The sequence below is a fragment of the Typopeltis vanoorti genome, chromosome 12, assembly GCF_054136105.1.
Source record: "Typopeltis vanoorti isolate ZY-2024b chromosome 12, IOZ_Tvanoo_1.0, whole genome shotgun sequence".
NCBI lineage: Eukaryota > Metazoa > Arthropoda > Arachnida > Uropygi > Thelyphonidae > Typopeltis > Typopeltis vanoorti.
The window spans coordinates 100,810,571-100,838,266 of NC_143560.1; the positions used below are offsets into that span (position 1 = coordinate 100,810,571).

Sequence of the window (27,696 nt, forward strand, 5' to 3'; positions counted from 1 at the left end):
TATCGGAGCTGCATTAGCGATAAAATTTTGTGGAATGGCATATCATTCCGTTTAGCCCATTCTATACATATATTAAAACTGTCAACTGCGTTTTCATGTTTTACTTTTTTTTTCTTCGAGTTCTTTATCGTCATCATCGTCTTCTAATTCATTCTGTAGCATCATATTTATACTTTCAGCATCTGATTTGATTTCGAATTCACTTTCGGTTCTACCTGTAATCCATTCCGTAACATCTGTTTGTGAAATTTCAACATCTGGATTTATATTTTTAACCAAATTATGCACGTTTTGAATTTCCTCTTTTTTTTTTGTATCACCTTAGTTATACTGTACTGTAATAATAATAAAATAAATTCTAATAATTAAAATAATAATTATTAAATAAAAATAATAGAACACAAAATAATAAATAATACGTAATAAATATAACTTTTTTTCTCTTTCAAACCGCAGTTCGGATTACTGGAGGGTTCGGTCTAAAGAGGTTCGAATTAGCGAGATATAAATGTATTCTCTTCTGACATACTTAAATCAGTGAAATAATATATTTTTAGCAGACGGAGGTGTCGCTCTGATATGTTTAAGTCCTTATGATTGAATGTGTTGCTTTCTCGGTGACTGTCAATGTTTGCTTCCTTTCATTAAAAGCATGTTTTGTTTTATATTGTGCAATGGGAACTGTGAAAACAGTGCTGTGTGATGCATAACTGATGTATTTTGATTTTAGGAATATATATATAGAGAGAGAGGATATTTCAAAACATGCTTGCTGTTGTGAAAAAGGTTTGTGATCACCGTTATAAATTATCCCCATAACGTCCCACAATATCATGTTAATGAAAACAAATAAAAAACATAGGTAGCATGCAACGTTATTCCCATAGACCCAGGGCTTGGTAAATGTCAAATGTTAGAAAAAAATCTCTCCGGGAGGGTAGGAATTGGTCACATTTTAAAAGAGACATGAATTGCTTTCATATTTAAAGAATGACATTTCGACTTCAGTGATGCGTTGAAATCACAAAGGATGTTTTATTTATGGAATAACGCTCTGGCTCAAGTGATGAGTCGTAATTGAATAGTTCATTGGCTAATACATAATAAATAAATCGCAATGGATAATTCTTTCAGTTCCGAATATATTATTCCGCATGTTAAAATTTGTGATGATAACAGTAAGATATCCAGCACCAGCCTCACATTGGGTTCAGTTGCCCTTGATAGCGAACTGAAACCAACGCATAGAAAAACAGCAGCTGAAAAATCTAATAGTATGGCGATGCGTGAGAATCATGTTAAACCTCGAAAGTCCCTCAAAACTAAAACAGTAAGTAAATTTTGTTTCAAAAGTAGGTTGGCGACCAACTCGGACTCATCTATACCTCATAGGGTTAATGAAAATGATACATTCGATAATATCATTGCTTTGCAAAGTAACCTTTCCCGTGATCCGGAGAAATGTTCCATGGAAAATATAAAAAGTAAATTTCAGGTATCTGATAAGGAATCACAAAGAACAGAACCTTTTATGATAATTGGAAATAGTGATCTTCCTCGTAATTTTCACACAGAGCTCATTATACCAGATAAGGCTAATATGGAAGATTATGTAGTAGTAAAATCGGAACATCGACATGCATTGACTGATAATAATGCTTATTCTTTCAAAGATGGGGAATTCAAGTATTCAAGGAATGGTATGGTGAAAGATGAACCTAGAGAAATGAATGAGGATGTTGGTTCAGAGGAGACTGCAATTCTAGAATGTGTTCTTGAAGTGATAGATACTGCAGGTAAATATATTTGAAATTCTCTATGCACATATGTTAACGAACAGAACTTTGGTAATTACTTTATTTGGGTGAAATACATTATATTGATCCCAATTTTTTATTTATTTATTATTTTTATGCATTTTGGAATTCTAAAGTGTTATATTTATCATGTGATACCACTTTAGTTTAGATCTTTAAAAATGTCGTATATCTAAAGTAGCATATTAATATTTTACACTGTTATAAAATAAAGCTTATATCCATGCTTGACAAGAAATTATATATATTGGAAAACAACGACAAAATAAAACGAACCTTTGCAAAAGTGGTGTTGTAATAATATATTAAGAGAGAGCATAAAAGTTACTCCCATTCTATATATAATTCTAACATGTTGCTTTGACTTTATGCAGATATTGTTTACATTCCTGTTATCATTATTAAGATAGATCTCCAGGCAGTCAGAAACTCATTGAAGGAGGCCACACACTACATGCACCAGCTATCATACTTATTCTTGAATTCATTCACACTGCTTGCACACACAACATCAATGGCAATCCATTCTAATCATGCACCACCCAGAGAGAAAAATCTGGCCCTCACCCCCTTCTTAGCAGCATTCATTCTCAGCTTCCAAGGATGCCCTCTTGTCCCTTCACAACCCTCCATAAAATGAAATATTCCATTAACTGAAATCCTGTATGAACCTTTCATAAGTTTGTAAGTCTCAATCTCCTGTCTCTTCTTTCTTCTGTTTCCTAGTGCCTGCAGTCTACAAATTCTCAATCTGTCTTCACAATCCTGATATCATTTTTAACACTCTCCTTTGCATTCTCTCCACTGTATCACAATCGCAACGAAAACCAGGAGACGAGACCTGCACGCAATAGTCTAAGTGAGGTCTTTATCAAGGCCTTGTAAAGAGGAATGACATCCTTATCGTTACATGTGAAAGTTCATTTCAACATTGCAAATATCTTTTGAGTTGTATTTGCACTTTTTGCTACATGGCCCCTCTGAACTTCTACTTGCCAACTACTAACACTTCCAGATCTCTAGCCTGATCAGTTTCTTCTAGCATAATCCCACCAATATAAATGACATTGGATATCTAATCAGGCCAAAGTGCATAACTTTGCATTTACTGACATTGAACACCCATGTTACAAAAGTCATGGAAAGACTGACATCCATTTTCCCATGCCCACAATTCCAGCCTCTTCAAATCATTCTGCAAGTACTGCATATTAGCCTCATTCCTGAATACCCTACCTATTTTTGCATCATCAGCAGATAGCCATATGTCACCTGTCAAATCATTCTGAATATCATTAATGTATAGATTGAATAACAGTGGACCAATGACCGATCCTTGCAGTACACCACTAGTTACATTAAATCTTGCAGACCCACATCCCCCTGCACATACCATTTTTTGACACCTGTTTGTCAGCCATCCTTTTATCCACACTAATATTTTATATTCCAAACCCATATTCTCCAATTTATGCAACAGTTTTCCATGCTGTATTCTGTCAAAAGCCTTAGCAAAATCCAAACATATCATGGCATATCCATTCCCCTTGTCTAGTTCAGTGGCAACATTATTATACAATATGAGCAAGTTGCTTAAACCTAACCTTCCCTTAATAAACTCATGCTGTTCACTGTAAAGTAGAGATTCATTGTTAACCCATTTCCGAATGCGAGCCCTAACCAACTTTTCCAAAATCTTCATCACCACTCCTGAGATACTGATTGGCTGATAGTTGGATACATCGGTCTTTGCACCACTTGTGCAATGGGATTACCATACATTCCCACAGAATCTTCCCTGTTCTGACTCAAATTATATAGCCTGGTTAAAAGAATAGCCAGTTCAGCTGAACACTCTTTTAGCACCCGTGCTGATATCCCATCAGTCTCTATTGCTAATTTGTTATTCAATTAGCAATAGAGACTGATGGGATATCAGCACGGGTGCTAAAAGAGTGTTCAGCTGATAGCGTTTAGCAAAGTGGGCACTCATCTTATTAGAACTGAAACTTTCATGGTATTATTATTATTATTATTCATGACACCTCCAAGGAGTTCGAAGACTCATCGCGAGAAGACACCTATTGTACAACTTTCCGTCTCCACCACTTCACTGAACCTCTACTACTAATCATCTACATCAGCGCCATCTACTGCCCACTACCACCACTACAGCTAATTATTTTAGATCTTTTCCAATTGAAGTGCGCAATGTACCGTCATTCTTCCAATTGTGCTACAGAGGCGCTAATGATGATGTAACATTTGAAAAGAGCCCAAAAGAATCAGATCCAAAAAAGTATTTTATTGGAGAGACTTAATTAGACCAATATTTTCTGAAGTGCATGCCAGCTTCTGATTTGTGACAATCAGTAAATCAACAAAACCTCATGATACTGCACTGTGGAGATATAAATATTACCAAGCATTAATTAAAAAAAAAAAAAAAAGACATAATATATGCCACACAACATATGATGCAAAACACAACAATAACAAACTTAGTATAACAATAATAACAGAGAGCAAACATACATGGACAAATATTATTTATAATGCTGCACCCACTTATAAAGAAACTACACTAATGTAGCATACACCTCAAGATATACTCGTTTTGTGTCTAGAACACATAAAATGTCAAGAAAATCCAGAGTAAAGCTACAACAGAAACAGCCAAATTAAAAATGCCAAGAAATTACGTTCTTGCTTAATCCTTTGTCCAAGTGTAACAAAGCTTATCCTTGAAGTTTCTTCACAACTAGGTTACTTGTATATAGAGGCTAATAACTTCACATTAGCTGCCTTCATGTGCAAACTTAGTTTGCTTATACTTGGATAAAGGATTAAACAAGAATATAATTACTTGGCATTTTTAATTTAATTAATAACCAAGTGAAAAAAACTTTCAGAAACAGCCAAGATCGAAAGGAAAACCTTCAAGTAAAAGAATACCATAACATTGACATCAATAGGAATCCCAACATAAACATTAATGAAAAAAAACAAACAAACATTGATTTGTGAAAAAAACACCAACAATGCCATCAATGGCAATAATAGTAACAGTGCTGACATATGCAAAAAATACAAGAATTTACAGAATACAACTCTTGATTTGTACAATTTATTACTGTATAAATTACAGACATAACAAAATAAAAATGATGGAACAGCATGGAATTTCATGCATCACCTGTTTTTACAAGACCTCCAATGTTTTCTTCAAGGGAAGGACAAACAGCAAAAAAATCAGCTACTGGAACAAACTAAAACTCAACATCAGCAGAATCCAAGATTGGCCCCACAAGCATAAGCATTAATGAAACAGTAGTGAAACACTCCAAAGAATTAGTAGAAGTACTAGGTCACCATGATAGGTGTTGCCAAAACAAAGAAGATAAAACCAGTTGAGATTCTTCTAAATAGAAAATACAAGATTTTATATTCAGGGAAGGAGTAGCTGTAGTAATTTGTATTATTATTCAGGCCTCCATGGAGTCAAAGGACTCATCATGGGAGGTCCTTTCTAAGAAACACAAGTCTATCAAGACTCATTGAGGGAGGTCCCTCCTAGGAAACACAAAGTCTATCATACCACTCCTTAAATACATTGACTGTTCTTGCTCTCACCTTTCCATCAGGCAATGCATTCCATGGTTCAACCACTGTCCATGCAAAGAATCCATTCCTCACCCTCTTTCTCACAGTTTCCTTTCGTAACTTCCAGGATGGCCCCTTGTCATGACTCCTTCCTGCTGTTCAACCAAGCGAAAGAACTCCCCAGTGTCAATCCTGTAACTACCTCTCAACAGTTTAAAAGTCTCAATCATATCACCCTCCTTCTTCTATCCACCAAACTCTGCAGTCCACACTCCCTCAGCCGATCCTCATAACTAACATTGTAAGTTCTGACACCATCTTTGTTATCTGCCTTTGTACCCTTTCCACAGTTAATTTATCCCTTTCAAATCCTGGAGACCAGATCTGAGAACAATAGTCTAAGTGTGGTCTGATCAGAGTCTTACACAACGGAATGATAACCATTTTATCTCTGTAGGTCAGTGTTCTTCTCATTATTGCAGCAATCCTCTGCGTTACCTTCACCACCTTTGCAATATGTCCCCTAAATTTCAGGTTTCTATCAATCATCAAACCCAGATCTCTTGTCTCTCCTACTTTCTCCAGTTTAACTCTTCCCATAGAGTATGCAGCATTCCATCGATGTGTCCCAAACCTCAAGACCTTACAGTTTGCTGCATTAGACTGAGACCACCATTCATTTGCCCATCTAATCTAGCTTATTCAAATCCTCTTGCAGGGCTACCACATCTGCACTATTACTAATAACCCTTCCCAGCTTCGCATCATCTGCAAACAACTGAATATCCCCTTGCAATCCACAGACAATGTCATTGATATAAAGGTTAAACAATATAGGTCCCAGTACTGAGCCCTGTGGAACCCACTTGTAACCTTCTGCCTCTTTGATATTGCTCAACCATACACAACTCTCTGATACTATCGGACAGCCAATCCTGAATCCAGTTGACCAATCTGATATCCAGACCCATATGCTGCAACTTGAATATTAGTTTATCATGTGGCATCCTGTCAAATGCCTTTGCTAAGTCTAGGAAAATGGCAGTATATGCCTTTCCCTCATCTAATGCTCTTGTAACTTTATCATAAAAGGCTAGCATATTGCTAAAATAAGAGTGCCCCTTCACAAATCTATGTTGACTCTCACTGATAACATTACCCTCATCTGCCCAATGCTGTATATGGTCCCTCACTACTTTCTCCAAGATCTTACTAACTACTGATGACACACAAACTGGCCTATAATTAGACACTTCCAGTCTGCTGCCACCCTTATGCAATGGCACTATCTTACCTTCCTTCCATTTCAACACTAAATACAAGGATGTCTTCTTGAATGGCGAGCATAGGAATTGAACAGTGAAACTTATTTGTGCCTATGCTCCCACAGAAATTTCTATTAAGGAAGAAGCAAAGGAATTTTTTGAGACATTAGAGAAGGCAGCTGATATAAGAAAAAATTGAATCTTCTCAGAGATCTAAATAGCAGAATAGAATGAATAACAGATATACAGAAATGTTTCTGGAAAATTTGCAGAAAAGAGCAAAACTAATAATAATGGTAAGTACCTGCTGGGTTTTTGTTTGGAACATAGACTACTCATTTTGACACCCAATGCCAAACACTGCACATATTCACAGGAAAGAATACACAAGAAAGAAGAAAGGTTTTATTGACTATGTTATTGTTGATAGTGGTACTTGCATGTTGGTTTATGACACAAGGTATGGAATTTGAAGTAGGAAGTGATCACCATTTAGTTTTGAGTAAAATAAAATGAATATCATATTAAAAAGAAAAATGTATAAGAAAGTTTTTAAAAGAAATGAGGTCAGGTAGTTTATATAGGTGAACTGCAGACTCAAATACACAAACATTATTAAAAAGAAATGAAAGACTTTGAAAACAAGAACAAAACATTGGAGATTTAGTGGCAGACCCTGAAGAAAACATTGATTGATTCAACTGGACAGGTATGTATTGAAGTTGTCTGCTAGGATAGGAAAATCAGATTTCCATAGTGGACTTAACAAATTAAAGAGACAGTGTCAAGGAAAAGAGGAAAGCATATTGAAAGTTCCTGGCAAGTAAGTCAACATGTACTCAGAGTGAATGCAGAGAAAAGTGTTAAGAAACAAAGCAATAAAAGTAGCTAAACAAAAGTCATGGAAAGACTTTGGTTAGAACATAGAAGATAAATATCCAGAAGTGACAAAATGTTCCAAAAAATGCTTACAAATGGCGAAAATAGTGCTCTAAAAGGAATCAGGGATAATAAATGTGACATGAAAATGGAAGATATAAAGATATTTTAGTTGTCTGGAAAAATCACTCTGAAAGATTGCTAAATGACAAGAAATGATAGAATGGTGGCAGAAAATGTTCCTCTGGAACATTTTTAACACTTGGAGTATGTATCAGTACTTGAGATAAAAAAAAGGTAATTGAGAACTTGAAATGTGGAAAGACAGCTAGAGTAGATGATATTAGACCAGAGATGCTCAGATGTTATTATTATTAAGAAAGACTTCTAGGGAGTTGGAGACTCATTGAGGGAGACCACATACATCTTGCACCAGCTGTTATACCTTGTCTTGATTTGATTCATGCTACATCCATAGGAAATCCATTCCAGCCATGCATTACTCTGAGGAAAAAAGTTAGTTCTTAGATCTCGCCCTCTTCCTCCTTGATTGCATTCATTCTCAACTGCCATGGATACTCCTCATTCTCCATAAAATAAAAAAATCCCATTTGGTATCCTGTATGACACTCTCAGAGATTTATGTCACCCATCTTTCTCCTGTTTAGCAGTGTTTGCAGTCCACAAATTCTCAGTCTATATTCATAATATGTATTCCACAATCCCAATAGATGTAGGGGGGGGTGCACAATCCCCGTGTACTCTCTCTCCACTGTATCAGCATCACCACAGAAACCAGACCTGCACAATAGTTCAAGAGAGGTAGAATCAAGGCCTTATAAAGAAATGACTTACAGAAATGCTCTATCCTGTGACAGCCTTAGCAAAGTCCAGAAGTATTATTATTATTGCACCCTCCATGGATTTGGCAGACTCATAATGGGAGATTCATTCAACTGACAACATATTTATCATGCCGAATCTTAAAATCCTTAATGCTCCTTGCATTAACAACACGTTCTAGTAATGCATTCCATTCACTGACACTTCTCCATGTAAAAAATCTACTCCTCACACCCCTCTTCACCACACTCTTACATACCTTCCAGGGATGACCTCGTGTATCATGGTGTATTCATTTCCTTTGTCTAACTCAATGGTAACATTATTATAATGGGTGATCGTGTTGTTCAGACATTACCTTCCCTTAGTAAACCCATGCTGTTTATTGCATAGTATAGATTTTCTGTCAATCTATTCCTATATACAGTACCGTCAACAGGATGTAGCATAGAGGCAGCCTGCCTCACGGCCCCGCTTAATAAGGAAGAATAAGAAGTTTTTCCAAGCTTAAACTGATTAAAAATTATTTGCGATTGGTTGGTCTAGCAACTATATTGATAAAGATGGACATAGCTTATAATTTAAATTTAGAAGAGCTTATAAACAGTTTTATTGTGCGATATCCTCGTAAAGCAAACATTTAATTAATATTATTATGTAATTGTGTCCACACGGTTAGCCGAGAGTGGCTGTGCGCTTCACAACCATATGCCTGGGAAAGGAGTGTCCTGGGTTCAATTCCTGTCGTCGACGTGAGGAGCTTAAGGATCATTCTCAGACATAGCCAAGTTAGCCAGTCTTGGGCGTGGACTGCAGGGTTTTATCCCCAGTTTATTGGGGGGTTTTCCTCCCGCAAGCAGACAAACCAGCCCCCGTGAACACATGCGGCTACAGACATAGGACACACCGGGAGGCATAGGGCTAGCCACCTTATCCTTGGGACGGGTACGGCTTAGAAGAACTAAATATAGCTCTGTAACAGGCCACTATATCTAATACCTGAAGGGAAGAAGATGTAATTGTTTTGCATAATGTTTCTCTTGTAATAAACAAAATAGCAATTAGAGATTTTCTTATATTTTTGTCTTATAATCCATCAGGGACAATATTTAATTATTTGTCTCAGGACACGATCTAATCTGGCATATGATGATGATGTCATGATGATGATGACGTATGCATCATCATCAAATTCCTGATACGTACCCTTAAGGTAGGGGTTCCCAACCCTATGCCCGCAGGCACCATGGCGCCCGTCGACCAATTTGCGTGTGCCCGCGGCTGTTCAACCTTGTGCCGTATAGTTTGAAATAATCACGCAACAATTCATGGCATGCTATATGATGCATGCGTTAATGGCACATGACGAGTATTAAACGCATACAATGTAAAGTAGACATGCATTCGAAGTTGTTCATTCCAGTTTAAGAACTGGAATATCATCATATTCTCCTAATTATGAAGCACTAGCCAATGAAATGCTACCAAAGATCACACTAACTTACATATATATATATATTTAAATTTTTATATAATGTAAACTTTTAAGTAATAAAACATTTGATTATAATGTAAACTTTGTATGTATTCATTTAACAAACAAATTCAAAAAAAATAGATGGTGCCCATCGCCCTATCAGTATTTTAGAATGTGCTCTAGGAAACAAAAAGGTTGGGAACCCCTGCCTTAAGGGGTTAGTAATAATGCTAACAATAGTAAGTAATTTCCTAATATTATCTGCATTTTTAATGTGATACTGCTATTGTTGCTATCTTGAAATTTATTATAGTCTAAACAGTGGGAAAAAACTTCCAACACTGTCTTTTATACAGCTAATTTAGTTTTTTGACTAATTTCTTTCTTATTCCATATAATTGTATTCACTTGACTTCCTGCCATACCAGTTTTACTAATTCTGTTGTGTATTTCCATATTTAATTTATCTTCTTCACTAAAAATTTTGTTGAAATAGCTGAAATGTTTTATTTGTTCTATTGGTTCACCATTCAAGATACAGTTGAGGTTTGGTGAACCTATAGAACAAGTTTTCCAACTTTTTTAAAATCTACACCACACGTCATATATACTGATAGGTCAGTAATTGGATACAACAGCTTTTACACTGCTCTTGTGTAATGGGATTATCATATATTTTTCCATTCCTGTGAAATCTTCCCTGTGCCAAGCCTCAAATTTAGTGTGGTCAAAGGAACCAGTTCAGCTAAACATTCTTTTAGCATCCATGTTGATATCCCATCACCCCCAATAGCTGAATTCTTATTCAGTTTGTGGAAGAACTCTACAACCTCCTCCTCATACACCTGAATTTCTTCATCCACTTAAGCAGTAGTAGTGAGCTCAAGGTTGCATGCACCAGATTGATAGCTTTTAGTAAAATGGGCATGCCTTAGTTAAAAAACTTATTCATCTATACCCTGCATACCATCTGCATTCAGTAGAGATATTCTTCCACATTTGTTTGTTCTTTTACTTGCAACGTAACAATAGAATTCTTTTGTAATCATGTTTCGGCTTATATGTTGATTCTTATGCATTGTGTTGTTTCAATGGACAACAAAGAGTAGAAATAACTTTATAAAATTTTTTTTACTTCCTATATTTTACCAAAGTTAAATTGGCATCTTCAGGGATTAATACACTGGCATCAAACATGTGCATGCAGGCACACTTCAGTAACAAAGATAGAACAGGAGAGATACAGGATGATTATGCCATAATTTTGCCCCTACATTGCCACCATAATACTGACCATTGAGTTGAATGTCTGCTGATATGAGTTTCTTATTTGAGAAGCAGTTTGATACACCCATATTTGTTTAAGTTGAGATAGGTGGTAAGAGGTGCAGCAGATTCGAGGGAAAGTCTCTCAAATTTCAATTTGCTTTGGTGGAATAAAGCAACTTTTTTCTAACGGATCCTGTGCTGGTTATCCAGGGCATGGTCTGCTAATTCTGAACAGCCATAGTGATGGTAACAGATGTAGTCCTGGTGCTTTGATATATGGATGTTGGACTTATAAACCAGACAGAAAGCTATCAACTCTTATTGGCTATCCCAAAGACCAGCTACAATCTCTGGATTTTTGAATTTATGCCATTGAACATATGCTGCATTTTTATCTTAGACTGCAGAGGCACATATTTTAGAGAACTTGGATTTAGATAAGGGTCAAAAGTTTGCAGTGGAGTCAGGAATGAAGGCCCTCATTCCAGGCATGATTATTTTGGTTATTTGTTCACTGGAGATGTTTGGATGAGGAGAGTGAAAATAATATGATTGTGGAAAAGAACCATAAAAATTCCAAAGGTCATCTCAGTTGTATTGTAATAGGGTATTAGGTGGAGATTGGCTTGGAGGAGAACAATCTGTAGAAAAGGAAACTTGGATATGATTATGGTCAGAGTTACCAAGAGGAGAGCAGAGATATACAGTATATTTTGAGGACAGTTAGTTAAGAAATGGTCCAGAGTGTTGGAAGAATGATGAGGATTATCCAGTTGGTATGTCAACTATTTGTGAATGATCACGACTGATTGCAAATGGTTTGGTTTCCTTCTGGCTTGATATGTGAAGTTGGAGAAGGGGGAGCCCATTTGTATAATGGATGTTAAAGTCTCCCAGTAAGACAATCTCACAGTTTGGGTAATTAGTTTGCATGAAATCAACTTTTAGTAATAAGTAATCAAAAGGCAGAATGGTTTCAGAGTTAAGAGAGCAGTAATGACTGCACTGAAGGCTATAGGGGTAATTGAGGTAAGGAAATCTTGAGCCAGAGCAGATAAAAGTACACATTCGTCCTTTTTTTTATATATATATTTTATTTATTTATTTATTTTCAGAATGTATCATGCAAGATGTAGGGATAGTTGAGGTGGGCTGTGGTTGTGGAGGCTATTTGGGTTCTTAGGAAAAAGTAAAAGGTTTTGATGTCTGTGAGTGGTGGTGTATATCATTAACGTTGATAATGATGTCTCAAATGATGACATGGATGTGGAGCTGCTTTATACCTGCAGCTAAAATGCTAATATTTGTGTGGCTGTCTTTCATGTAAGAGTTGTTGAGCAGGGCATGCAGTTGGAGTGAGGGACTTGTGCCCATAACTCATACACAGGAAGTGCCCAGATTGCAGTCCAAGTGTGGCCTTGGGCAGCAGCAGTAGAATTATTCGCCAGTGTGATCAGGAAGCCTCCAACAGACTTTTTACTATTGGGTTTATACCCATGCACTATCTGGTCACCAGCCTATGAAAAGCTGCTTTACTGCTGTACCCTCCAAAACCCTTTACTGCAGATACTGGCTCCCTAGTTCAATAATAACAGTGTGTTGAACATGCTCAGCATGGCCATCACCTGCACTGCATGTGTGCATGGGGAAGAATATCATTTCTTGTCAGAAATAACTTTTTCCTTCAAGAAAAAAAAATTACAGTTACCTCTAATCCAGAATATTATAAAAATATGATTATGTACCATTTTGCTGCTTGTTTATGGAAGACATAAACATTAGACCATTATGTTTAAAAATCTACTTTCAAATGATGAGACTGGTCAAAACTGTGAATTATTGCCATAATTCACAGCATTATACATGTTCACGAAGAGAGTACATTACACATTATGGTTACATATGGATACACATTATGGATGATGTTATTAGAACAACTTACCAGCCTTGTGGCTAGTGTATCTGTTTCTAATCACACAGGCAGTAGATTTGAATTCAATTGTAGTCATGGATGCTTGTGAATATTTTAAGGTGGTCATTAAATTTAATTCTCCTGTTTCAAGAACACACACACACTGCTTATTAGAGGTCTGAACTGGCTTGAAAAAGTTCTTGAGCAGGATTTCCTGATTATATGATCCTTAGCCCCATGGTACTAATACTGATGTATTGCTTGCCTGCACTTACAACCTTGTGGATAGAACTGGCATTAACTTGATGTGAAATCTTCTTCCTTTCATGAATTCATTTATCAGTTTTTATGTTTCTTATTACATTTGGATTATAATTCCTCTTCTATCATTCATTATTTTCCAGTGTATTATCTAACCCAGCCTGTTCATGATACTAATCTGGGGACCCTGCTCTAAAGAGCAAACATTGCTTTCTCCTTTCCTCAGAAACCATTTCAAACATCCAGTAAACAGAATGGTGCCTCATACCAGGTGATAAAAATGTGTTTATCACCTAATGACTTTGATACCATTGGGATTTAAATTCATAGCTTGTTGGAAAGAGGTACTATCTGGACAGGCAACCAGGCTAGCCAGTTATTTAAAATTATATCTTGATTCTAGAGATGTTCTTAATTTCTTTCCTTCTGTATTCAGAAAGAGTTTGTCAATTAAAGTTGTACAAATCATTTAAATTATTATTTACTTATTTTTAAGATATCTTTGAAAAATTTTATATTATAAAAACTTGCATATTGAGTTTAGCATATTGAATTTATAATTTTATTCATTTCAGCACCTCTTGATGATGATGATGCTTCTAAATCTTTACAAAACCTTTCAAGCCCTGAACAATCTCTTAATAATGAAGTAGAATGCATTGAGAGCAGCAAAGACCACTGCAGTGCCCATCCTCAAAATTTGATTAAGAATTTTGCCCGTCCATTTATTTGTGAATTGTGTGAAAAAAGGTTTACCAAATCATCTTACCTTTCAGAACATGTAAAAACCCACTCACTGGAGAGGCCATATGAATGTTCTGTATGTGGTAAAAAGTTTAAAACACCCAAATACCTCAAGGTGCATGAAAAGTATCACACTCTGAATCAAACACATACTTGTTCAACATGTGGTAGTACATTTAAGCGTGCAGCATCTCTTAACAAACATGCAAAAATTCATCTTAATTCAGAGCCATTTTCTTGTTCTCAGTGTGGCAAAAAATTCAATCAATCTGAGCATTTAGCTGCACACTTAAGAATTCACAGTGATGACAAACCACACCAGTGTCAGTGTTGTGGGAAAAGATTTATATGGCAATCCCAGTTAATTAATCACATGAGAATCCATACAAATGAACGTCCATATAGCTGTTCAACATGTGGAGTCAGCTTTACACGGCAGTCACATCTTACAGAGCATATGCGAGTTCACACTAAAGAAAAGCCTTATGTATGTGAAACTTGTGGACTTAAATTTGCATGGTCATCAGATTTCTATTTACACATGAAAATGCATAAAAATGAAAGGCCTTACAGTTGTACTATGTGTGAGAAAAAGTTTAAATGGCGTTCCAATCTTAAAGCACATATTGTAACACATACAAATGAAAGACCATTTTGCTGTATAATATGTGATAAGAGGTTTACAAGAGCCTCTCATCTTCAAGAACATGTAAAAATTCATACAAAACCACAGTCCTATATCTGTGAATTTTGCCCTATGAGTTTTACACGTTCATCTCATCTCTCTGCACATATGAAGGTCCACAGAAAGCAGTGCCTCTGACATATAGTTGTAGGATAGCATCGTTTACACCATTTTATGATATTTCTCTGTCCCCCCCCTCCTCCAGAATACTCAATGTAAAGTAGAGAATAAATTTATTAAATTATTATTGAAGTAAATGAAAGCTCATTTGAGATATTCTTTTGCAAACTCCTTGATGGATCAGTAAGTAGGAATTTTTTCTGAGCAAGAAAAATTGATTTGTTTCTGCCTGGAATTGGAGCCATATTAATTATTTTAAATATAAGTTAATCTCCTAAAATGGAATGCTTTTTCACTGAAGCTGTAAACACAAATATTTTTCTGTTAACACATTTTTAAAGAACAGTCACAGAATTTTTTTGATTGTAGTAAAGAATTCTGCAGCTATAAATAATGTTATGTTAGTATAGTCTTTGAAGTGAAAACATTTATTATTATTATTAATTTTGCTTCACAGATCTGCTTTTTTATTATTAATGCAGCTTCCATAGTTTCCTTGGTATTGATGATGCCCTTTAATTTGAAAGAACTGGGTTCAAATCCCATTTGGGCTACCAAGAACATTTATAAAGGCTTCAACTGAAGGTAAGTTAGCCAGTCTCATACAGAGGTGATAGGGTTTTCTTGTTTTATAGGAAAACCAGCCAGAATATAAGATTTCACAGACAGAATATATTAAAAACTTCAAGGATGATTTTGGATATTGCTTGGAAGATGGAAGTGTGGTGATGTAGGATTTAAGTAAAATCTCTAATACTCTGCATTCATCTAATCAGTTAAAATACCTCACAGAGCACGATGCTAGAAGAAGCATACCTATTTCTGGCTTCACTGCAGTGGTGTTGCTAGAGCTTTTGCTGCCTGGGGCAGTCCATGAATTTGCCTCCCTTCTCAATACATACCAAAAACACTATGAAAAGTCAAAACGATGGATACGGTTCAAAGTGCCCCCCCTCCTCCAGCTATGCCACTGCTTCACTGCATCTTATGATACTTCATATTTTGATATCTTTGCTTTCATTTAAGAAAAAATTTTTACTTAACAATATGTCAAGTTTACTAAGACAATATGTGACATTGATTGCACGTTTCTGTTGCCCCCTCTTAATTTTGTGTTTTAGCCATTTCCTTTTCCCCACTGAAGATTGAATATTATAAAAGCAGGTTTGAAACACCTCACTTCAAAGTTTTTATTAAGGGCATTTCAACTGAAAATGATGCAGCTGATCTCATACAGAGATGACAGGATATTCATCTGCAAATTTAGGTTTTTACTTCTGTAAAACAGACAAAATAGCTTAAATAAATGCAAAAACAGTAATGGCATCACTAGCTCATCAACAGAAATTTTTCAGGCATTGCCAAAATGCATCCATCAACAAAAACATCAACAACAGTTGATTTTGTATGATGTCAGATGATGTTCATAGTGTTTACACATTAAAAGATTTCATATAAACTGTAATTTATTCTATAATAAATTTAGTTTAATCCTTTATCCAAGTGAAGTTTGCGCCTGAAAGTATCTTCAGGACTGGGGTAAGGTAGTTCAACACCAGGACGACTCCTTGCAAAGGTGGAGCAAGCTACCAACACTCCTATCTCAGTATCTCCCATACTGCAAAACACATCTCCTTGCGGATATGTCTAATGTTATGCATTAAGGGAAGGGCCAATACCCAGACTAGTTTCGACCTTTATTGAGGTCTCTTCAGTGGGAGCCAGGCCCAAGTGGAGATACCAGCCAGAAGCATTAGTAAAGTCATCTCTACCTATAGGAGTTGCCAAATGGTGTGCCACCTTTTTAATAAATTACTCTGGATTTAGAGAAAGATGTTGAAAGTTTACTTTTCACTTGGTTAGAATATAATAAATTTAGTTTAATCCTTTATCCAAGTGTGAGCAAACAAAGTTTGCACCTGAAAGTATCTTCAGGAGTGTTGGTATCTTGTTCCACCTTTGCAAGGAGTCGTCCTGGTGTTGCACTACCTTACCCCAGTCCTGAAGATACTTTCAGGTGCAAACTTTGTTTGCTCACACTTGGATAAAGGATTAAACTAAATTTATTATATTGTAATTTATTCTGCACTCCTATACAAACTGTATATTTATGCACTGATCTGATCACCTGAGTTTCTTGGGGATGAGGAAGTAGAGAGGATCCAGAGGCAGGTGACCGAGTGCTCACATGTCTGTAGAATGCTCCCTATGAGAATAGATTTGTGGCTTGGATTGGTGGCTTTTTGATTAATAACTGGAAAAGAGATGATATGATAGAAAAGCAAGTGAGCAGAGTTTTATAAAATAGATGCAGAAAGAAATATTTCAATATATAATGAGGGTAGAAAACAAGGGGAAGAACATCCCTTAAATTTGTATGAATCCCTGGTTCTCTCTTCTCATGTTACATTTCTTCTGCATCTATTTTATAAAACCACCTTTACTTATGTTTCTATCATATCATCTCTCTTCCACTTATTGACCAAATTTTGTCACCCAAACCACCAATCTATCCTCATAGTGAGAATTCAATAAATTTGTGTGGTCAAGAAGGACATGAGGACTAAATTTTTTTTTTTTTTTGGAAAGTTGTGAATTGGTGGAATGGATTGCTAGAGGTGGTTGGGAATACTACTTCAGTGAATTCTTTTAAGGAGAGGTATAATAAGCATTATTTGAATAATGGTTTGAATGAGTTTGTCCAGAAGTGTTTGAGTTCATGGAGATTCTTTTGCTGTAATAATAATGATAACCATATATTCCGAGAATGAACTAGCTGCTATTTTTGAAATGGGGGGGGGGGTAGAGAGTTAGGGATAGCACAGGGTTCTTGAATTTGTATGCACAAAAAACTAAGAGCATACCTAGTACATTTACTGCTGCCATTAAGTTATCACAAGTTATTGCCTCAGAACTCTTTCACTGTAGCATAGTCCCTTTTGTTTTGCTCTTTCCATCATAATAGTCTTTGAGGAGTTAGTACAACCACCTAGGCTTGTGAGAATATACATATTCATGACTTGCCATCATATAAAGCATCTAATGGACATTTAGGTGTTGTGCTTTATCAGTAACTCATAACTTATTTGGTTGTCATTAACAGTGGCTTATCAGACTTTTGGTGCTTGATACTAGTTCTGCCACTGTTCTCTTATTTCCAATGGGTTAATTTTGGATTCCATTTGCACTGCCATCTGATGAACAGATGTGTCAACAGTATGGTATTCCACTAGAATAGGTTAGAACTTTTTTGTTACTCCTTCACGAGTGTACAATTAACAAATTGGAACCTATCCTAGTACTTTCCAGCTCTAAACCAAAAAGCAGTGACATAAATCCAATCTTTCTGACTTGATAATTCTAGTATATACTACAAATAAACATCTTGAATGCAGTGGCTCAGTACATATTTCGGAACCATGTTTCATGGCTGTAGGAGTAATTGAATAAGTTAAAGTTCATATTGTATTAAGTAAATGAACATATAACTTGACAGGAACAAGTAAATCCAGTTTTTCAAATTGCAAGAGCTTGCAAAATAAGCCTTTCTAAATATACAGTAAATCCTCGACTTACACAGTTAATTTGTTCTGAAGGTTTCTGCACAAGTTGAAAATCTGCATACGCTGTGAATGGCATGTAAATATGATGCATTTTAAACATATAAGTTGGTTTTGAAGGACAATTAAAGATATAATAGGTTCTGCTTATAAAAAAAAAATTTAGAAAATGAAAGTGTATTCAGTATCCTATCAAGTACATAAATATAAAAACATATACAATTGTAAAAACCTCCTATAAAATATTATTAGATATTCATTATGGATATGCAATACTGTATGTACAACCCATACTACTGAGGTTTGTCCTCATTGTATATCAGTTTATAGCATTCAGTAGCATTTTGGGTTTTCTCTTGCATAAGTAAAAGCCTTATTGGCTCACTGTTGCATATCTTCAATCAAAATCAACAGTAATTTTTCCATTTCTTGACAGTATTAATTTCCATTCATATGCCTCTTTTCTTGGAAGTAATCATGGATTGCATTGGCTGAACTTTTCATGTGCTGCACGATGCAAACTTTATCATTCATAATAATTCTAATATTTCTAAAATTCAAAATAGTTCTAACAGTCGATTCATTTATTTTGTAAGCTCAATATCTATAAACTTATTACCTTTTTCATGTCATTTAATAATTTATATTTTTAGTTTCCATAGTTATAATGCACCTCTTGCAATAATTAAAAATGTATTCTAATCTCTTTTACTTTTAACATATCTCAGACATATTTAGAGTTTATATTTTGTTTTCTACTTTGCTTTCAAGGTAGAAAAACAAACAATGACATTATGAGCCAGATTACTAGGAAAGTCATGTATTATATTAAATAGAGGATATTATAGATCCAGTCATATTTTATAGTCAAATATCAAAAGAAACTTAAATTTTCCAATATTTACCGGAGAGCTTATGATTTATTAGGCAAAATATAGGCTCCTGGACACATCATGTTGTTTAAGTAGTGCAAACCAAGGTAACTACAATGCTGAAGATAAGATTTCAATGTTTGGCTATAAAATAGGCTGAATCCATAATATCCTACATCATAATATCTTGCTTATGTCAAATTGAAGCCTTTTGGCTCTATATTTTAGCCATCTATTATGTTCACAAAGTGTCATTTGATTGCATGGTTGGTTGAAGCACTGCAGCCACATAACTCGAAGACTTACTGTATACACAGTCTTGCGATAAATACTGTTGCAACTTTTGCACATCACCACACTGCCCACAGAATTGCGTGAGTCCAGTTCCATTAGTGATATCAACATTTGTGTGTTTATCAGTAGAGAGAGAGAGAGAGAGTTGTCTAGCTGTATGGGTTAACATGCAGTGGGGAAATTATGAGAACTGTGTAGCCGTAATAGCACTTCACAAGGTTGGAATGCAGCTACCTTTTATTTTCAACATGCTAAAAACACTTGGGATCAGTAGGATGTTTGTGTATTGGACTATTAACCGGTATAATGATACAGAAGATGCATCTGACCATCAAAGAACAGGTCGACCATGCTGAGTTAGAATGCAACAGCTTGTGAGGTCTGTGAAGGCGTGCCTCCACCATAATCCTGTGAGAATGCAGAAAGTGATGTCATGAGAAATGAATGTGTCACAGAGAACAATTCCACTTTTACTAACTGATGACCTTGGGATGAGAGCATATCATTGCTCTATTGGAAACTTCCTAACACGATAATGTTTCTTGCAGAAGGTGATAAAATCAAAGGCACTTGTCCAGTGGTATGTTAACAACAAACACAGATATATCCTCTTCACAAATGAGAAGAATTTCACTATTGAAGAGTCTTTTACTCACCAAAACAATTGGGTATATGCCTTGGATGGTCTCATAGCACCCAGGATTCAGAGAGGTCATCACGTTGTGTCAGTGATGGTTTGGTGGTGGTGAGGATGATATATTGAGGGTATCCAAGTTGCATTTCTGTGAGAAAGGAGTAAAAAAACCTCTGCCATAGTGTATCAAGACACTGAGCTGGAACCTGTGGTACAGCCCTGAACAACACCTTGTTTCGTGGTAGGCAGTGGACCTTCCAGCAGGACTTGGCCCTGCACACAAGGCGAGGACCACATAACTGTGGTTGCAAGTGAATGTACTACCTGGCACATGTCACCATCTGATTGGCCATCTGAAAGTCCCAATCTGATTCTGTTGGACTTCAAATTGTGGTTGGTGCTTGAGGGAGTAGCCTGCAAGAAATGATAACCCAGCATCGCCAACCTGAAGGTGGATTTCGAGCAAGCAGTGGCAGCGTTTCCCTGGAATGTTGCGCATGCCAACATCGATATGTGGCATCACAGTCTTCAATCTTGTGTGAAGACAAAAGGGGGATATTTTGAACTTTGAGTGCTATATGCACGTTATACATATGATTTGTATGTGCTGAAAGCTGTAAATAATTTATTGTTAAATTAAAGTATTCATGTTGTAAGAGTTTTTATTGCTAGACTAGGTACATACATACTATATATTATTATATATAATTCTTATTATTTCAACCCTGGCACATTGAGCCAGATCTTTATTAACAGACAAAACAGAGTGAAAATGAACTTAATTTACTAAAAAGGACTTTTGTAACAATGGTTTCTCTCTTAAGAAGATTGATAATTTTATCTCTCACCATCGTTCACCTACTATTGAAGATTCTTCTTCCCCAAGAGCATTTATATCTTTGCCATACATCAGCTCTCTCCCCAAAACTGGCAAAAATTCTTAAGAAATTCAACGTTAGAACTTGTTTCACTACGTTTCCAAAACTTCGCTCCATACTAAATAGACCTAAAGTAAAACATCTCCCTCTTCAGTATCCAGGAGTCTACAAGATCATGCGTGAATGTGGCAAGCCATATTATGGTCAGACGGCTAAATCTATCCTTTTACATATTGAGGAACACAGATGAGACATATCCTACAATAGGACCAGAGCCAACACTCTCTCAAGCCACGTTCTCTTCTCTATTAACTCGGACGAAGGCCACCAACACCTCGTAGACTGGCTGCAAACTTCTAATATACATATGTGTTATGATGAGTTCTAAAGAAAGATCCCTCGATTCATCCCATATAAACAACAGCCTTAGCTACAATCTTTCTGACACACACATACATTGCCAATGTCTGTTATTTTTTATATAATTCTTTGTCTTTGATACCTGAAGAAGTTGATTTTTTCAACGAAACCAGTAGTATCTCAGCATTAAATTTTATTCTTTTTTATTCTCAGTATTATAGTCATTCAAACTAATTTATTTTTCATATATATATATATGTAAATAAGATTTTTTACCTTGGGAATAATGTATATTAGGGTTAAAGTAATTTTATAAACTTGGTTATTTTACTCCTAATCCCAAGTAAGCAAACAGTTAATTTTGCGCCTGAAACGTAGTTGAAGTCTAAAGGTGGTGCAACACCAGGGCAACTCATTGTAAAGGTGGGTAAAGCTGTGATCACTATTCTTATTATTTTTCATAATGTAAAGCACATCTCACTAAGAGATGTATACTGCAATACATTATGGGTGGGGTCACTACCCAGACCGGTTTCAACCTTTTTTGAGGTCTCGTCAGCAAGTAGCTAGACCCTAAATACCAAGGTTTTAGTAATACAGAACCTTATCAACTTTACCTATCCAAGTTGCTAAAAGGTGTTTTTATTTTGAATAATCTCTGGAGGAGATATAGATGTAAATAAGATTTTTTACCTTGGAAATAATGTATATTAGGGTTACTAAGTAATTTTATAAACTTGGTAATTTTACCCACCTTTACAATGAGTTGCCCTGGTGTTGCACCACCTTTAGACTTGAACTACGTTTCAGGCTCAAACTTAACTGTTTGCTTACTTGGGATTAGGAGTAAAATAACCAAGTTTATAAAATTACTTGGTAACCCTAATATATATATAATATATATATATATATAATTTAGCATAATTATTATAAATTTCACCTTATGAAGTATTCTGGTCTCATTTTTAATTTCATGTTTCTTTTGAGGTCTATCTGGCTTTTTCTTTTCATTTGGTTTATATTTGATTGTTTAGGATACTAAGTGTTGGCCATTTGGTTTACTTGTTCCATCCAGTTTTGTTTAGTTTCCCTTCTATTGATTTTATTTTTAATACTTTAAAAATACTTCATTCTTTTTTTGGTTTAATCATGTGTATTTTGCAGTTCTCGTGAATCTCATTTTAATTGTTTTTATTCTTTGTTTATTTTCTTTATTTATTACCCAATATAATAAGCAGTTACTAATAAATAAACATAGTGATATATTTAACTCTGTTTTTTTGCATTCATCCATTTTTTATGATGCATGCTGTAATCCCCTAATTTAGATATGAGGGTGGTCTGAAAAGTTCTTGGCTTCAACCATAAATGGCAACACTATTGGCAAGATGTTTTTTTTTCTAAGTTGGTACATCTGATAGCTTGTTTTATACAGCTGTCTGAAGCAAAAGTGTTGTCTGTCTCCCTTGAAATAGATAAAATTGAGTATTGTGCGGTTATAAAATTCTTTGTAAAAAGGTTTAATGCCAAAAGAAATTCATTCGAAGTTCATAAAAGTTTATGGGCACTCTTCTCCTTTGTTTTTAACAATTAAGAAATGGGCTACCGAGTTTAAACGTGGCCATACCAGCCTTGAAGATGATCCACATGAAGGACGTCCAAAAAGTTCACAGCACCCGAAATCATTGAACAAGTGCATGATATGGTATTGGACGACCAAGACATTGATCAAGTGCATGATATGGTATTGGTGAGTCAAAGTGCAAAGAATTGCAAATGAAAAAGATTTATGTCAGATGGGTGTCACGCTTGCTCACAGCAGAATCGAAAACACACTCACATGAAGATCGCTGAACAGTGCTTGGAGCATTTTAACAAGAAAAAAACTGATTTTGTGCATCGATTTATTACTATGGATGAGAACTTGTATTCACCATTACACACCAGAATACAAACACAAGTCAAAACAGTGGACAGAAGCTGGTTGTTCAGTGCCAAAGAAGACAAAGTCAGTAGATGAAAAAATTCATGAGAAAAGACTCTGTTTGCAGAAGAAAAAAAATGATCTTTCATCAGGACAATGCACCTGCGTACAAAGGTGTTTTGACAATGCGAAAATTAAGGGATCTGCACTATGAATTGTTGGAACATCCACTATATTCCCCAGATTTGGCTCTCTTTGACTTCTATCTCTTCCTAAAACTAAAATTCTTCCTTGCTGGGCAGCATTTTTCTTCGAATCAAGAGGTGATTGCAGCTTTAGAGGGGATATTTTGCAGATCTTACTGAGAACCACTACATGGATGGGATAATGGTGCTGGAGCATTGCTGGAATAAATGTATTAGTCTTAAGGGAGATTATGTTGAAAAAATAAAAATAATCTTGAAATTATAAATTTGTTTTTTCATTGTTAGGCCGAGAACCTTTCAGACTACCCTCGTACTCTGCAAAGATTTCTGTGTGGCTTCATTGACCAGAAAACTTTATTTACAAATTTCTTATACATGTAAGGAATTAGTCCTACTGCTGAAAGTGCTTGCATGTGTGCATAAACATGAAGGCACCTGCTATTATGTAACATGACTGTTACATAATAGCAGTTGCCTTCATAAATTAGCCGTAGGAAATCACTGCTGACTACATACAGAAGTTTTGACTAGGATCTGGTAGTTTGGTGTAATGATTTTGTTTTTTTCTTTCTTTTTAATCCAGAAACCAAAACTATATTTAAAACCTTTAGTAGCCACAGTGCTTCTACGAAGTAGCTGCACCACTTCATGGTGTTGGATATATATCATTGAATCACTGGTCTTGGATGAGCTGTGCAGAGAAAGGAATAGTTTGGTGCTAGAGCAGTTTGATGCTGTCATTGCTACATATGCTGGAAGTATCACATGTAAGCAATTGTTCCTATGCAGTGAACACAAATATGGGTTTATAACCACTCTTATATCCATTGTATTAAGTCACACATAGTACTGAACTTATCCTTCATGGTAAGAGCAGTTAGAATATTTACCAGTGTGGATTGAACTAACTAAAATTTTAAGAGATGAAAAATGGGACACTAATAAACAATTCCACAATTTTCAGGCTAATAGATACTTCACATTATCAGTAATGAGCGCATAACTGACACTGAAATATTTTTCCAAAGGATTCTTAGAAAGTGTGGGTATACTTATAAGTTATTTCATTATTCATACTTTTTTGAACAAATCCCACACAGGCAGGAGAATCTTTATTACATGTTAAGGTTTTAAAGCTTCACTGTAATTTCACATAAATAAGTATTTTTTATTTTTAATCTTGCTATTTTTGAGCTAATCACCACCATTTTATGTTAAGTTGTATGTGGCATATAAATGTTTAAGCTCCATCCCTATCCCAGCCTTGTTGGAATAAAAGTTTCTTTCTTTTTAGCTGATTTTAAAAACTATCTTTCAAAATCTTGAACTGAAATCCAATAAATAAAATAATAACATTTAAAAAAAAATAAGAAAAATGCTTTTCAAGTGTTTATTTTTTTTACTTATAGGTAGTTGGATGATTTTCATCACTCAGTATGAAACTACCACTACTTTTTGAAAGCCTGATGTAGGGCCATCTCTGGGCATGAGCAAGTCAAGTGCTTACTTGGAAAACATATTTACAAGTGCGACATTTCACCAATATACAAAAACTTGTCCCCCCCCCCTAAAATGACTGTTGTAAATTGCAATTGGGATTATATCAAAATAAAGATGACTATATTAGTAGGAAAGTTTTAATTTCTTGAAATACAAATTTCTTTTATAAATTTTCAAGTAAAAAAAAATGCAAAAGTCAATTACAAGGGGAGGTAAAAATTTGCCTGGGGCGGCAAAACACCTAGAGTTTGTTTGGGCCTTGAGCTTTTAAAAATATCATTTTGGTTTATATAGTAGGGTTCCCAAATTATCTAATCTTTACTCCACCTGTGAGCATTTGTTGAAAATATTTAGCTTGGAAATATGAGCCTCAGTAAATATAAACTCTTGTTTCTGGTATAAAAATATAATAATAATTAATTACTATTTGCTAGGGTTGTTTTTAATATTTCACCTACTTAAATGTTTTTTAAAATGAAATGAGCATCCATTTGTATTAAGTCTAATCAATGAAGGTATGTCTATCAACAGACATCAGTAGTTATGTCTATCAGTAAGTACTGATGATTTTTGTCCATATCATTGGACAAAAATTATCTGCATTAGTGCTGTTATTAGAGATCTAAAGCCTGATTGGGATTACTTGAAATTATAGCCATGGTAATGAAGTCCATAAAATTTGACAGATATTAAGAGATTTTAATGTACTCTTTTAAAATAAAGTAGCTTTATGTACTAACTGTGATCAGGCTTACTTTTGTTCTTTTGTTTGAATTTTCAATTTATTCCAGCAAAGATAGCTGTTGGATGGGGGAGGGGGGGGTAATGAAAGGTTGCTAAGCATTTACCAAATTTGGAATTACCTTACAGTAAGTAGATAAGTCAGAATAAAATGCTTCATTAAGTAACTTCCTTATCGATATTGTACTTTGTGAAAACTTTGAAAATTAGTCGTTTTAAAAAAATACCTAGAAACCAATCATTAAATAATCTATTTAGTTTATAAAGTTTTGAAAATTTATCAATGGCAGTAGTATGTTTATTATATTGAAATTGTGGGACTATTCTGAAGGCCTTTTCAAGGTTCATCTGAAGTTTCAAAACTGGCCTGTGTTTGTTGACTTTATTTCTTTCATTTATTTATCACTTTTCTGGAGATGCAGTGTATAGAAAGTTCATGAACCTTTCATGTTGACTTCAGCAGATGGAAGGTTTTGATATGTAGTTTGGTGTTGTGTAAAACCCTATGTCGAATTTAAGTATTTAGCAAAAAAAAGTTCTTACTAGTGAAGCAGTGATTTAGTACAAGAAAAATAGACACATCAAAAATTATAAATTATGTGAAAGTTTGTGAAAAGTTTGAGTTGCTACTCAAAGTAATCTTATGCAGTTTCTAGTCTGAATTATGAGTTATCATTGCATACAACCTAAAAATATGGGAACCAAAACTTTAAACGAATTCAATTTCTGGAAAAGCAGTGCAGAGCATAGAAGCATCTGGCAGGACTGAAGTGAGTATTGCCAGAGCTATTAGGATGGAATTTCTCAAATATATAGCAGATGGTGTTGAAAGATGCATATAAGAGATATTTATTTTGGTATTTTTTAAGAAATTTTGGATGCTGAATCCTTTACCTGAGATATCATAATATCAGTTGATACAATTTCCTTACCAGTATTTGTTTGAAAATATGGCTGTACTCCTTATTAATGGCTATAGAGGGAGAAGTACTGAGAATAGATAAGCATCTGTGGTTGGAATGCCAGAATATCAGATTGGAAGTTAGAATAATTCTTTTTTTGTGGATGAACTGAATGTTATGGATATTTCCAGCATGGTTTTTCTACATTCTAAACAGCAAATACATATCATATTACACTAATCCGAGCTTTACTACTTAACAGCAACTACAAAAGCATTTGCCTCCTTAACATTATTTTCTTAAGACATATACTAGTAGTAAGACTTATACGTTGGTTAGACATAACTGGTAATTAATTTACGGAATTAACAACGCATATAAAGTATATTAATTAAAGATAACTTTAATGAATCACTTCTATATTTCGGCAATGTCATATTGCCATCTTCAGGAACATAAAGATATGGTATGTGCACTAAGGAACTAACAAAGCAAATGAGGAAGAAAGTAAGAAACTAATTTTGTTCCTAAAGTCCTAATGATGCCCTCTTGTGGGCTAATTTGGTAGTCTTGGCAGTTGGGCTGAAGTCCTCATAATGAAAGTCTTCCAAATTTGGGGCAGTTTCATGCACCCAAATTTGTTGAGGTTAGGAACGTTTTTTAGAGCTGCTGAAGATTCTTTGAATAATCTTTCGTATTTAAACTTGCTGCGATGGATTATTTTTGTTTTCTTCCAACGAATTTTATGGTGGGTATCTAAGGCATGGTCTGCCAGCCCAGAGCGGCTGTACTGTACTGTTCTACAAACAGATAGAGGGGACAGCCATGGGTTCACCACTTTCCCCACCCTTGGCCAATTTCTTTATGGAGACATTTGAAGAGAAAGCCTTAAACTCCGCCCCACAAAAACCCACTATTTGGCTTTGTTATGTGGATGATGTGTTTGCTAT

The 27,696-nt window shown here is 35.2% G+C and overlaps 2 protein-coding genes across 2 annotated transcripts in view; one reads left to right on the forward strand and one right to left on the reverse strand.

Moving 5' to 3' along the window:
* The window catches only part of LOC150101070 (uncharacterized), a 244,627-nt gene that overhangs the window by 110,412 nt on the left and 106,519 nt on the right, over nucleotides 1-27,696 (reverse strand). The gene's annotated exons all lie outside the window — the stretch shown is intronic.
* On the forward strand, nucleotides 526-14,941 carry LOC150101071 (uncharacterized). The gene is made up of 2 exons (XM_090401144.1): nucleotides 526-1,796; nucleotides 13,902-14,941. Exons 1-2 carry the CDS (start codon nucleotides 1,118-1,120, stop codon nucleotides 14,891-14,893), a joined length of 1,671 nt encoding a protein of 556 aa, XP_090257270.1. The 5' UTR covers nucleotides 526-1,117; the 3' UTR covers nucleotides 14,894-14,941.